Source organism: Sinocyclocheilus rhinocerous, unplaced genomic scaffold, assembly GCF_001515625.1.
Source record: "Sinocyclocheilus rhinocerous isolate Xijiao unplaced genomic scaffold, SAMN03320098_v1.1 scaffold90, whole genome shotgun sequence".
NCBI lineage: Eukaryota > Metazoa > Chordata > Actinopteri > Cypriniformes > Cyprinidae > Sinocyclocheilus > Sinocyclocheilus rhinocerous.
In genome coordinates this window covers 1592598-1605899 of record NW_015657969.1, presented here as the reverse complement: position 1 = coordinate 1605899, position 13302 = coordinate 1592598, and the positions used below count along the sequence as shown (strand labels likewise).

Below are 13302 nucleotides of genomic sequence, written 5' to 3'. Positions count from 1 at the left end.
GCGACTTACAAATGAGGACAATAGAAGCAATCAAAACCAACAAAAGAGCAATAATATGCAAGTGCTATATTAGTATATTATTATTATAGTGTTATATTTCAATTTCACAAAGAAACGTACAGTATTTTGTCTAAGCAATAATAAGACACATTTAATTTATAATTTGTCTTAAATCTCATTTTGTAAAAAATAAATAAATCGTGAATCGAATCGAATCGAATCGTGAGGTGAGTGAATCGTTACATCCCTAATATTTATTGGTGCTTGCTATGCCAAGTATTACTTCTGTTGTATATACATAGGGTTATGGATTTGAACATACTCTTAACCCTAATATTAGACTTCACGTGCTGTTGCTTTTCTAAAACTTATGTTTACCTAGTAAATGGTAAAATGGATGATCAAAGGGTATTTAAACATGTAGAGATCAAAATATTATAGAGGCTTAAAGTGCAGTCACACTTATCATTATTTGATGAAATTTTGCTAGCAGTGTCCAGTCATTTACATAGGAATCCCCACAATCAGAAGTGGAAAAAATTTGCTCAAAAAGTTTTTGCTTGTTTAAGTTGGTCATGCAAATTCGCTGCATTGACCAACAGAAAGCTACTTGGTGCTTCATACATCACTGCACTATTGACATTGGGCCTTTTTGGCTGCAAAATTTCACAGAAATGGTGACTGCACCTTCACGTACAGTATGGACTCTTGGGCAAAGAAATCATCCACTCAGAACTTCCTTAAAAACCAAGAACAGAACATGCAGCAACACTTTGGCAGTGACTTTTGCACTGACAAGTACTTACATTTTCTTCTACAAATCTAGTCTATATCGTGAACCAGTTTTGAGAATGCAAAAACGGAAGGCACACCAACAGCAAACAACAAATAGAGGTTTAATCCTGCTTAATTAGTTGTGTGTTTGTGTTTGCATTCAAAATTCGGAATAATTTGTAATATATAATTATTCACGGTATTTAGAAGTGCCCACGATAACAATATCGTGCATATTCATTATCGTGATATATCGCATTACCGAATACCGGCACAAGTCTACGTGTCTACCTGTTACTATCTGCAGTGGGTTTGTTGGACAGATTTGTCACCTTTCTTTTATAATTTTTGAGACCATTTGCAAATTGTTCTGAAGTAAAGAGTTGACAGGAAATTATGTGGAAATGAATGGAAATGTCTCATGTAAGCCAAAATTTCGGTTTTGAGAATTCCAAATATGAGAGTTATATGCCTGTAATCCTTTACATTTTTATCATAGTAAATGCTTATTTGGAATATACATTGTAATAGAATACAAATTTATCTGTGCATGTTCAAAACACCCAGACATAATTGTGGGTGTTAGGAGTGTAACAGTCTTGTGACATATGTTTTGTTTTGTTTCTGTTTTTTTATCTTTCTGTAATAAATGAATGAACTACATTTCAAAAGTTTGGAGTCAGTAAGATTTTTATTTTTAAATGAATACTTTTATATTCAGCAAGGATGTCTTCAATTGATCAAAAGTGAAAATGACATTTATAATAAAAATGTATTTCAAATAAATGCTGTTGTATGTACTATTCATCACATGTTGTATGTGATAAATAGCACATAAAACAGCTTCTTTTTTTTTTTAGCACAAACAGCATTTTATGTTTTTGAATGTGCAATACATCAAAGAATCTTAAAAACAAATGTACTACGGTATCTGCAAAAAATATTAAACTGCACAACTGTTTTCGGCATTGATAAGAAATGTTTGTATATTTTTTGAAGGATCTGTTATTTTAGACTGTAATGATATTTCACAGTATTACTGTTTTTTTACTGTATTTTTGATGCAAATGTGTAAGAGACAAACAATTTTTACTGACCCCAAACTTTTGAATTGTAGTGTTATAGGGTTGGGCGATGTCTACAAAATTGGCATCGGACGATGTCTACAGTGAAACATCGCGATGGACGATGACATCGGCGGGGGTGGGGTGTATTTGGGGGGTATGCCCGAAGCGTGAATCCTTATAAGGCACGGAAAACAAATAACGATTCCTAACACCGTGTCTACACCGGACGTAAGCGGCGCGGCGCGGTGCGACAAAAAACTATAGAACCACTGATCTATAATAGAGATTCATTATATATAGATCAGTTTATAGAACTCTTTATAATCAGTGATGCTGTCAACACTGGATGCAACGCGGCGCGACACGACAAATCCCCGACTGTAAACTGCTGCAGCATTCTATTTATGACGTGCTGACACAAATTTCAAATGATTTTCAACGGTCGCTTTGTCGCGTCCAGTGTAGACAGACTTTAGCTGATGCGGAGCGGAGGGCGCGACACGACAACTGTTGCGTCCGGTGTATACACGATGTAACGGTTGCCTAATCAATTGTTGCAAATAAATATTTCTGCTCATTATTATTATTTTCTTTAAATATTGTCTTATTTACTATTGAACATTTTCAAACTAAACGTGCTTAAACTTGCTTACACTACCATCTTAAATCATATATCTATCACTGACGAAAAATATTTTGTATCACATTAAAATAAAGACAAATTTAATCAGCCTATTCTACTTACGTTTGTATGTGAAATCAACCCCAACTTTGCTTTAAAATGCATCACATGATCACAAACGGAAATCACTTCCATGAAGTGACCATCGCATGTTCCCTTCGCTAACGGACTTATGGAAGGGCCCTTCGTGAAGGGATTCAGTTGATCACTTTCGTTTGGAACGACCCTATAATCTTGTAAAATGTGTGGTAAGTACTGCTCCATAGTATAAACAGTACGTACGATCGCGAATCTCGAAAGTGAAACTAAAAAGTTTGTGCATTCAAAAGAAGTTTCAATGCCAGGTATAATAGTGGCTCCCTGATGCCCGAAATATATATGTAGTATCATTACCCAATGATATAACTGCGAGGGAAAATATTGAAATATATATATTTTCCTCCCATCTCGTATTTATTCCCTTTAGGGGTTCCGTATACACGTCATTTTCTTTCCGAACACGGATGGGGAGTCGGCGGGTTGGGGGGGGTGTGGGGGGGGGGGGGGGATCACGATGCCGGCTCAACATCGTGATGTCTATCAGCCATCGGCGATGGACGATGGCATCGTCTATCGGCCCAACCCTAGTAGTGTAGTTCATTTGTTTAATTACAGGAAGATTTCATTATCTTGTTAAACCTCTTTTTTTTTTTTTACCTAAATGTTGATTGTAATAAGAAAGTGACACATAAATACACTCAGTTGGAGCTGTGATTTGAACAGTTTTTTCCCAAATTAGCACCATGACTAACCACTAAGCCCTTTTTTCCTTTTTTAGCCTCTGTTTATTTTTTCTTTTGCCTCTTTTATGTATTCTTTTTTTCCCTTAGCGCTACACTTCTACCTCCCTCCGTCTGCCCTTCATTTTTTCCTTTTGTCTGTCTCTTTATTTTTCTCTGACAGCTGTGGTTTACATGGGTCTCCCTCTGCAGCTGGACAACCCTCCCCTTCTCTCACTCTCTCTTTTTCTCGTCATGCAGTCCAGAGGCGATTAAGACTATTAGGCCTTATAATGACTCTGCTGGTGTGTGGGTTTGGAGCCCCATTTCAGTGCAGCTAATAGACCTCTTAGCCAATTATCCTCCATTTAGAAGCAAATCACAGAGGCCTTTTCTCTCCCCCTTTGATAAATGTTGAATTACTGAATAGATTTGCTAATTAAATTCTTTGTGTGTTTTGCATGTGCGAGTCCTCATGTTCGTGCGTTTGAGTTTACGCATGTGCCTTTTTTTCCCCATAGTATTTCTTGCTGATAAATGTGTATTCTCTAAAGTGAGTGGGTTTGTTTGATGTTCCAGTTTGACCGATTTGAAATTGATATTGTTCTCCACTTGCTGTGTTTAGTGTTTATTGTGTTTCCCGAGTGACATGCAGTCTTTTGTCTCCTGCAGATTTTGATGCACACCAAAGAAATGGTGCAGAGGGTGAGTCATGATTGGTGTACGTTACAGTAATAATTAAGCGGCACTTGCTGTGTTTGTTATTTGTGAGCCGTGTGTGGGTTTGACGGTTTACGTTTCTCCCTCAGATGAATCTAGAGGTCATATACGGGGATACCGACTCCATCATGATCAACACCAACAGCACCAATCTGGAGGAGGTCTTCAAACTGGGAAACAAGGTAAGGTTTTTGGGGGGAAGGGAGGTGGGGGTTTCTGCAAGTCTCACAGAAAAATGCATTATTGGATTTTTAAAGTTTGAATAAGTCTGACATTAATGATTGAGACATCACTGACAGTCAGAAGAGAATTAAACTAACCATTCAGCAATTGAATAAATGTGTCTGTACGTAGGTGAAAAGCGAGGTGAATAAACTCTATAAGCTTCTGGAGATTGACATTGATGGCGTGTTTAAGTCCCTTCTGCTGCTGAAGAAGAAGAAATACGCGGCACTGTTGGTTGAGCCTCAGGGAGACGGCAAATACACCACCAAGCAAGAGCTCAAAGGCCTGGACATTGTGCGCAGAGACTGGTGTGACCTGGCCAAAGAGTGTGGCAAGTCAGTGCAGTGACCTCCAGATAATTAACCCCATCAGTCATTTATAAAGACAAAAATGTAGTAGTAGTAATTTTGATCTACTGTATATAGTCTTTTGTAATACAGTTGTGATTTATATGATCCTTTTCCCTTTCATCTAGTTATGTGATTGGTCAAATTCTGTCAGACCAGAACCGTGACACCATTGTAGAGAACATTCAGAAACATCTGATTGAGGTTGGAGAGAAGGTGGCCAATGGCAGTATTCCACTCAACATGTTTGAGATACACAAGGTAAAGTACTGAATTAGAAACAGGCTTTTCGCTGATTGGTTCAGTTATGTATAATAAAAATACCTACATTATTAGTCAAAAGATTGGAAACTTACCTGCTCAAAATTAAAAACAAAATTAACAAATGGTGTTATGGAAATTATGTTGTTACTAAAATTGCTTATATATATATACTGTTCAAAAGTTTGGGGTCTGTAAAAAAAAAAAAAAAAACCAGTAATATTGTGATCTATTATTACAATCTAAAATAACTTTTATTCTATTTTTAAATATTTTAAAATGTTATTTATTCTTCTGATGGCAAAGCTGACTTTTCAGCATCATTACTCCAGTCTTCAGTGTCACATGATCCTTCGGAAATCATTCTAATATGCTGATTTGCTGCTCATGAAACATTTTTTATTATTATCAAAGTAATATATCTCAAATTGTTGTGCCTCTTAATATTTTCATGGTAACAATGATACATTTTTTTCAGGATTCTTGGAATATAAATTTGAAAAGAACAGCTTTTATTTGAAACAAACATTTTAGGGCTGTAACTTCATAAATGTATTATGTGAATCATACGTTTATTTTTTAATTAATTTTAATATTTTAAACAATTTAAAGAATTGAAATAACTGATTTTTTTAAGGTCATGAATACAATATTTTTACTACATAAGTTTGTTCAAGGGAATAAGTTTTTTGTTTTTGTTTTTTCCTTTTAAGTCACTGACAAAGGATCCTCAGGACTACCCTGACAAGAAGAGTCTCCCCCACGTCCATGTTGCCCTCTGGATCAACTCCCAGGGTGGGAAGAAGGTTAAAGCGGGTGACACTGTTTCTTATGTCATCTGTCAGGTGAGTGACCAGTGTATTTGTACTTCTGACTCTAAAAATTGTCAGTAAACCCACACTAACCTTCCCCTGCTGCCTGTGCTTTCTTCTATTAGGACGGTTCAAACCTGGCAGCCAGTCAGAGGGCTTATGCCCTGGAACAGCTACAGAAACAGCCGGGACTCAGCCTGGACACACAGTATTACCTGTCCCAGCAGGTGCACCCTGTGGTGGGCCGAATCTGTGAGCCTATTGAAGGCATTGATGCAGTGCTTATTGCTACATGGCTAGGTGAGACTATCTGTTTGAATCAGTATTCATTATATTTTGCCAGAAAGGACATCTGAATTAGGATCAGTTTCCCTTTTTTCTCTCTTTTTTTTATTTTTATTTTTTTTGCCATGAAGAGCAGCCTATATTCCAATACTCATTGTTTTTTAAGTTTTTCCACCTCACTGTAAACCGTGACATCTGAACACATCTGAACATACTTGTGTTTTGAAAATTAACAAACCCATTATTTAGTTAATTTCATTTCATGTATTTTAATTTCAGACATTTATTTTTATTTAATAAAAATGTTCTCTGAACATAATTTAACTGACGTTTTAAGTTGAAAACAAACCATTAATTAATTTTAATTTCTAATCTATTCTTAAATGTATTATTTTTTTAGATTAATGTTATATGTTTAGATGCTTTGTAAACATGTTAATTTTGGAGCATTTAAAAATATCAAGTATATCTACCTTATTTTTCAACGTTTTCTGTGAATGCGCGAGACTTTCGGTTCATTAGCGGCTGTAGGGAAATAACGAGAAGAATAACAAAGTGTAGTAAATGGTAAAACTGTTTGCACTACAAACCAGTGTGTTCATAATGAAGATAATACATTAAAATAATATGGTAAGACACACCAGTTTGCAATATCAAACAGCAAAACGAGCTGTTTTTTATAGCTAAAAATAGCTGGAAGCGAATGACACCGGAAGCCAGAAACATTAAATTTACAAATGGCTTTTCCCGCTTTTACGGGAAAAATAAGGTGGATATATTGTTTTCTTTTACCTAGCAGCTGAGATCCCATTTACCCCCCAGATGGAAATTCAGTTTCTTTAAAAAGTGTATGAACCCTGCCACTCTGTCTCCATGACAACAGACCCTGGTAGTTTGGTATCCTGCAGTTGGGTCCAAAACTCAGACACTAATTCAATCTAGCCACCGTGTCACCAGAACCAAGTAGCTGGTTTCCTTAATTACTTAACGATTAGCAACACATTTACGCCACCTTCACGTCCAGAATATCCCAGTCAACTTCTACTTGCATAGTCATGTAAAAAAGTCTCACAATACACACAACATTCTGTGTCCATTCCTCAAGCACCACCCTGTTCCCTTGGCCGCAGATGTGTGAGAGTGTGTGTGACATGCCGCATGTTTACCTGTAGATGGCAGCAGCACTCGGGCGCCAGTGGGTTTGGATCCTCAAGAGACGCTGGTTAATCCTTGAAGTCTCATAGTCAACACTTACTTATGTGCTCATTTATTCACTTAGCCAAATTACCCAGGGGGACGTAGGCTGTTTTTCCGTACTCTAGTAGTGTTCAGTGTCACCTGGGGGGATTAAATGGAGATTCAGCTGCTGTCTCTTAATGATTTGATGATCTCAGCTGCCTGGGAAAAATCGGATAGCTGCACTTTCTCTACCCCTCCTCTTTCCCCTTATTATGTTTCCAGTTTATTCTTATCGTTTGCTAGTCTCCCTCCTCTTGCCTCCTGCAGCCGTGCCATCTTCTTTCTTTCTGTCCCTCTATCCTCTTTCAGCTTTTCCCTTTACCCCTCTTTCCATCACCGTCTTTCCACTGTCCATAAATACATCCGTGGGGAAGCCTGAGCCTGCATGGCTTTATCGCCAACACACCGGAAGTACATTTCCACCTAAAGCATCTCAAGCTTGCACTGCTGACTTTTTTTGTATTTATTTACTGTTATTTCTTTCGCTATTTGATGCTAAATGTGCAGCTTGTAGTTTGAGTGTTTTTAAAAAAAAGAGAGATTCACAACTTGAACTTTTCTTTACCTACTTGTCCAGGGCTCGACCCAAGTCACTTTCGAGCTCAACAGCAGCAGCAACGTGAGGACGAAGGGGACAATTTTCTGGGCGCTCCGGCCCAGCTCACTGACGAAGAGCGCTACCGTGATTGCGAGAGGTTTACTTTCACTTGCCCTGACTGTGGTACCGAAAACATCTACGACAACGTGTTTGAAGGAGTGGTGAGTTATCAGCCCTCATATTCACATCCATTAGCAGACCTGATCTTATCAGTGAGCAAAATGCCAAGCAGTCCATCCCGATTCATACATTTATCACCGTTCAATTGCGTCCTACCTTAACTTCCTGTTAAATATTGTGCAATGACAAGCAACAATAAATTTGAGCTGCGCAGGTGATTACTTTCTTTGCTTCAGGCTTTTACCGGCCTATTAATTTCAGAGCCACACACTTTATTTATAGAGGCTTGGCAGAGCTGGGCAGGGTGAGAGAGGTTTTGCCGGGGTATATTACTGGAGCTCTTCAGTACACAGGATGTCCGTCATACTCCAGGCCGAGGTCAGCGGGGGCTAAAGGAGCATGTGTAATCTGCCTCTAATTAAGGGTCCGCACACACACACATGCTCACGCACAGCTTTCTCTTGTCCGAGACTCATAAAAAGTGACATTGACCCCCCTCTCCACTGGGCTGATCTCTGTCCTCCTAGCTGTTTGGAGATTTTGAACGCTTCAGCCAGGGAAAACTAAGAATTCTGGGGAAAAACTGGTTGGCATTTATGTGCACTATAACATAAACAGGCGTTACAATCCCTAATGGACTTTAATAAGGGTAAACACCATATTTAAACTGACATGAATGAAAACAAGGCTATGAATGTGGTACAGACTGATCAATAGATAGTAAAAAAATGTTTTTAGGAAACATGGGTTTTTGTGTGTGTGTGTGTGTGTGTGTGTGAGAGAGAGAGAGATTCCTACAGGGTTGTTTTTGGAGCAGATGGCACTGACCCCCAGTACTCAACTAAACAACTTTGTTTATTTCATGCCAAAAATGACACTTGGAATAGGTTCAGTCCCCCTTTTTCCCTATTCCTTTTGTCATGAAGAGCAACTCTATGCAGTATGGATCTTAGATTAATTGCTTTCCACTTTACTAAAAAACTGACACAATTTTACTAACGCTTTGATAAACAAACCATTTATTTATTTAGTCATTTACATTACAACAAAAACTTTTAACTCTGTTGCAGATATTTATCTAAGTACAATTACAATTTAATTTAAGTTTTGTTTTTATTTATTTATTTATTTTTGTTTGTTTGTTTGTTTATTACAGTATTCTAACATTTCTCTGTTCAGTTCGATTTGGTTATATCCAGAGGTTCAGTGACCAAATAGGTAAACTAGGCTGATTCAGTAAGGAAGTGAGTTGTCTGACTGATTCAGTCCATTATTCAGACTGTTGTGTTTGATTCGCCAGGCAGTTCAATTGAGTCATTAGCTGCTGCTTTCTATTTATGACGTATTGACACAAATTTCAAATGATTTTCAACGGTTGCTTTGTCGCGTCCAGGGTACTAGACAGACTTTAGCTGTTGCGGCGCAGACACTTGTGTTACTCACCTATCGAGAAGAAACAAAGCAACCTCGGCGTCCGATCGCAGGCCTTCCGCTCCTTGAGTTCTCTCCAGTGCTGGAAAGCTGATCCGATATTTACACAGGTCCTACTTCTTGCCTTATTGCCTTAAGCCTTCTTTTGTTCCGCAGACGTTTTCCTCTTGTTTTTTATTCGCCATCTCTATCTTTCTGTCGCTCGGCTCGCTAATGTCCGTCCTGTGCTCTGAATGCTCTCTCCTCCACATCATGAGTAGACATGCCCCTTACTTATAAATCGCTTACCCCACCTTTAAGAAACCACAACTGAGTGGTTTGTTCACAGATTGGGCAGCCCTGTGTGCTCATTAGGGGTGGAACGGTTCTCTGTAAAAAATCGAACTGTACGGTTCTCCACCCAAGGTTCGGCACGCACTTGCATCGCGGTTCAGCATAAAAATGACAACACATCTGTAAAATGGTTTGTTAAAAATAACAACACAAAACAGTTCGGCTAATGTATGTTTCTGTCGATGGATACACATTCTGGCTTCCCAATACATAACAACAACAACGTGGACAAACCTGTTACTCTTTGTTCAATGCGAGTGCCGTATGCTGGAATATGACCATTGATGCCGTCATCACCCGGGTGTTGATAGCGTGCACACGCACGCATGTGAGACCTGGGGCCCGTTCTTCGTACGTCGCTAACTCAGTTAGCTGGATTTGATTGTTGACGATTTGGCATGATCTTGGATTGTTTGGTTCTTCGAAGCTCATCCCAGAGTTGCTGTCATAGCAACAGGTCCGTAAGCTTAAACCTGCTCGGGAGCAGGCTTATTTCATGTAAACAGGATTAAATTGCATCTTTTTAAGCAGAATTGATACTTAAAATCTGTCCACTACCACCACTAATTTATTACAAGAGTACTACCCTACTGATCCAGGGACAATAATTTAAAATAATAATCATTAAAAAAAATTTGTAAAGATAATATAATAATGTTGTGTAGTCCCTGTATTTATTATGCAGGTCATGTGCGCAAATATAAAATTTAATGAATTGCTAATTACTACATTGAAATAAAAATGTGAAGCCTGTACAAATATTAGAATTCGTGAATATAATAATTGGGAATCATGTAAAAATTAAAATAAAATAAAAAACAGTGCACATTTCATTTATCTATTATAACATTTATGTAGTTTTGTTCGCTTGGCTGTTTCCTTATAAAAGTCCACAAATTTGTCAAGTTTTTCATCAGGTGTCTTTTTTAATTATATGATGTCATTACGTTGCTGTCTTGACGCCAGCCAATCGCTGCATTGCTGATCGGGGTTTCGAGTATCGATACATAGCCTTTTTTAAACCAACCCATGAACGCACAATTATCTCAGATAACTCAATCCAGCCATACTAATCATCAACAACAGGTGCGTTCAAAGAACCGAATTAGCCAGATCCTGATTAGCGCAATGATATCATCTTGGATGTGACATTTCATCTCGGATGTAATAAGCGACGTACGAAGAACGGGCCCCTGAACAGCACACGTTTAAACTAAACTCATTTAAGCTTTGCCAGTTTAAATATTAAAGAGCCAGAAGACGCGAATGAGAACGCACGCCATGAAAAGATTTGTGTGTGCGCTCATCTGAAGCGCCAAACCCGTGTCTCAGAATGCGCGCAAATATTGAGTTCGTTTTCAAGTCATGCTTGAAAGGACAAATTCACACAAAAATTGTCAACATGCCTGTCTTGGTGAGTATCCTAGCAGACATAGTCGGTTGAACGTACAGTATCAGTGTACTGGATCCTTGCATTGTCTTAAAGTAACCGCACTTCTTAATGTTAATCAAACAACAAAAGACAAGGAAATTACTCACTGCTCTTGACTGAATAGCTTTTGTAAATTCAATAAGGATTAATCTTTAATTTATAGTCAAATATGCAATGTTATTTTACATTTGATTACTTTATTCAATTTCTGTACCTAAAAACTGTTAAAACTACCTAAAAAAAACCTGAAAAGCACTGTTTATTTTATTTGTATCTTTGCTCGGTTGTATTTATTTGTTCTGTTGCTTGTAATTAGATAATTTGTTCTTATTTTCTTTATTTTTAATTTGACAATATAGTCCTTTTTTTCTCTAAACATAGCACATACCGAACCGTACCGAAACCGTGACTCTGAAACCATGATACAAACTGAACCTTGAGTAACTTGAACCATTCCACCCCTAGTGCTCATTTATAAATATTTAACCATAGTGCCGCAGATTCATCTGCGAAACAGTGGCACTTGTGAATAATAGCGCAGGAAACACTGAAGCCAATGAACAGACTATACTTATATCTCTCACAGCCTTGTTTTCAAATTCAGTATGGCATCTACCCTGACTAAGCTCTAATGGTGTTTTTACAAATATCCATATGCAGTGTACACTGTAAAGCATGTGGTACCACGTGTATGTTATGTTGATGAATAAACACGCTTGTTATATATACTACGGATTAGGAGTACAGGAATATAGCAGAGGCCTGGTTAAAGGGAGTGCACTGATGAAAGGAAGGCTTGAAAGAACAGCCTTGACTCACAGTCACTGCAGATCGTTCTCTTATCAGAGCCGGCCGTGGAGAGAGGGAGGAGGACAACAGGAATGCAAACAGACAATACTAGAGACGGTATTTGCATAGACACATGGTTCCCCCTTAAAGTGGCGCTCCGTGAGAGATGTAAAGATCATAAAAACGCTAATGGCTCGCAGCGACTACCGGAGAGTGAATTGAATGGTGCTTCACCACCGCCGTACCATAAAAGCAAGAGTGATGTGTTTGTGTGAGACGGTGAGCTTGAGCAAGCGTGCTGACGCATTAGCCGCACACACACACTCGCTCCTTCAGCTTATTTGAGGCATAATGAACACCATAAACAGCTCTGCTAGTGCCCATGTGAGTTTACATTGAAGGGATATCAGGCTACAGTAGTTTTTATCCACTGTTTAACTACAATTGTTGCCACTGTTTCTCAATGGGAGGTCTGGGGCCTTTTAGATGTAGAAAAGCTGGCAAAGCTTGCAAATCATCTGCGCAGTATGGCATTTGTTACTTGCTGTCACCCAGATACACAGCTGAGAGCTTAATGCAGTGCCATTTTTGCTCCTGTGTGTTTCTTTTCCCAACCTGGATACCCTAGAGCCTTGGTCCGAGGGCATTGACAGTATATTTTTAGTATGTTTGAATGTCTTAATAGGTCAGGTCTAATAGCCTTTAAAAGCTTCTTTGGGCAATGCCAGTCAACGGGATAAATGCCCTGATTATGTTGTTTTTTTTGTGTGTGTGTGGGATTATGTGTCGTGATCAAATGCTGTGTTAAAAGTGAATTTGTTTGTTTCCAGGGGAGCACCTTACAGCCCAGCCTGAAGAATTGCTGCCATATCCCTTGTCGGGGCAGCCCGATGGAGCATCCTGTCCAAATTAGCAACAAACTGCTACTGGACATTCGCCGCCACATCAGGAGATACTACAGTGTGAGTATGAATAAATGCTTATCGTAATGCACCACATATGTGTGCCAGATTGGCCACTGCAGGTGTAGTGGATAAGGTGTTGCATAATAAGTAGACATGTAACTAGTGTTGTCAAAAGACCCGATACGTTAAATGAAAACGTTACGGTACCAGGTTTTTTTAAGTACCGTTGGTACCGAGTACCCGGTCAGCCCGGTTCTTGATGCGCTATCCGAAAGGTGCGCAGATGCGCTCTCTTCATAAAAGCACTGAGGCGTGGTGACATCAAAAGGAGGAAACACACCAAACTAACAAAACACCCGGATCAAATGAAAGTTCAAGCAGCTAAGTTTCATTTTAATTTTTAATATTTAGATCTTCTCAGTGTTTCCTATGAAAGTGCCCGTCAGAATATCAAAACTCACCGCCACAAATAGATTTTCCAAAAGGCTTTGACTTCATTGAATAAACATGAGCACTGCACGTGT

At 38.6% G+C, this 13302-nt stretch overlaps 1 protein-coding gene across 2 annotated transcripts in view; it reads left to right on the top strand.

Annotated features, from left to right (window-relative positions):
* LOC107721886 (DNA polymerase alpha catalytic subunit-like) overlaps window positions 1-13302 on the top strand; it is a 65604-nt gene that overhangs the window by 30216 nt on the left and 22086 nt on the right. For both annotated transcript variants that reach the window (XM_016530083.1, XM_016530085.1), the window contains exons 27-34: window positions 3954-3986; window positions 4091-4183; window positions 4356-4561; window positions 4702-4834; window positions 5548-5679; window positions 5772-5946; window positions 7748-7929; window positions 12704-12835. In XM_016530083.1, the coding sequence (XP_016385569.1) occupies window positions 3954-3986; window positions 4091-4183; window positions 4356-4561; window positions 4702-4834; window positions 5548-5679; window positions 5772-5946; window positions 7748-7929; window positions 12704-12835 (1086 nt within the window). The remainder of the gene's footprint in view (window positions 1-3953; window positions 3987-4090; window positions 4184-4355; window positions 4562-4701; window positions 4835-5547; window positions 5680-5771; window positions 5947-7747; window positions 7930-12703; window positions 12836-13302) is intronic.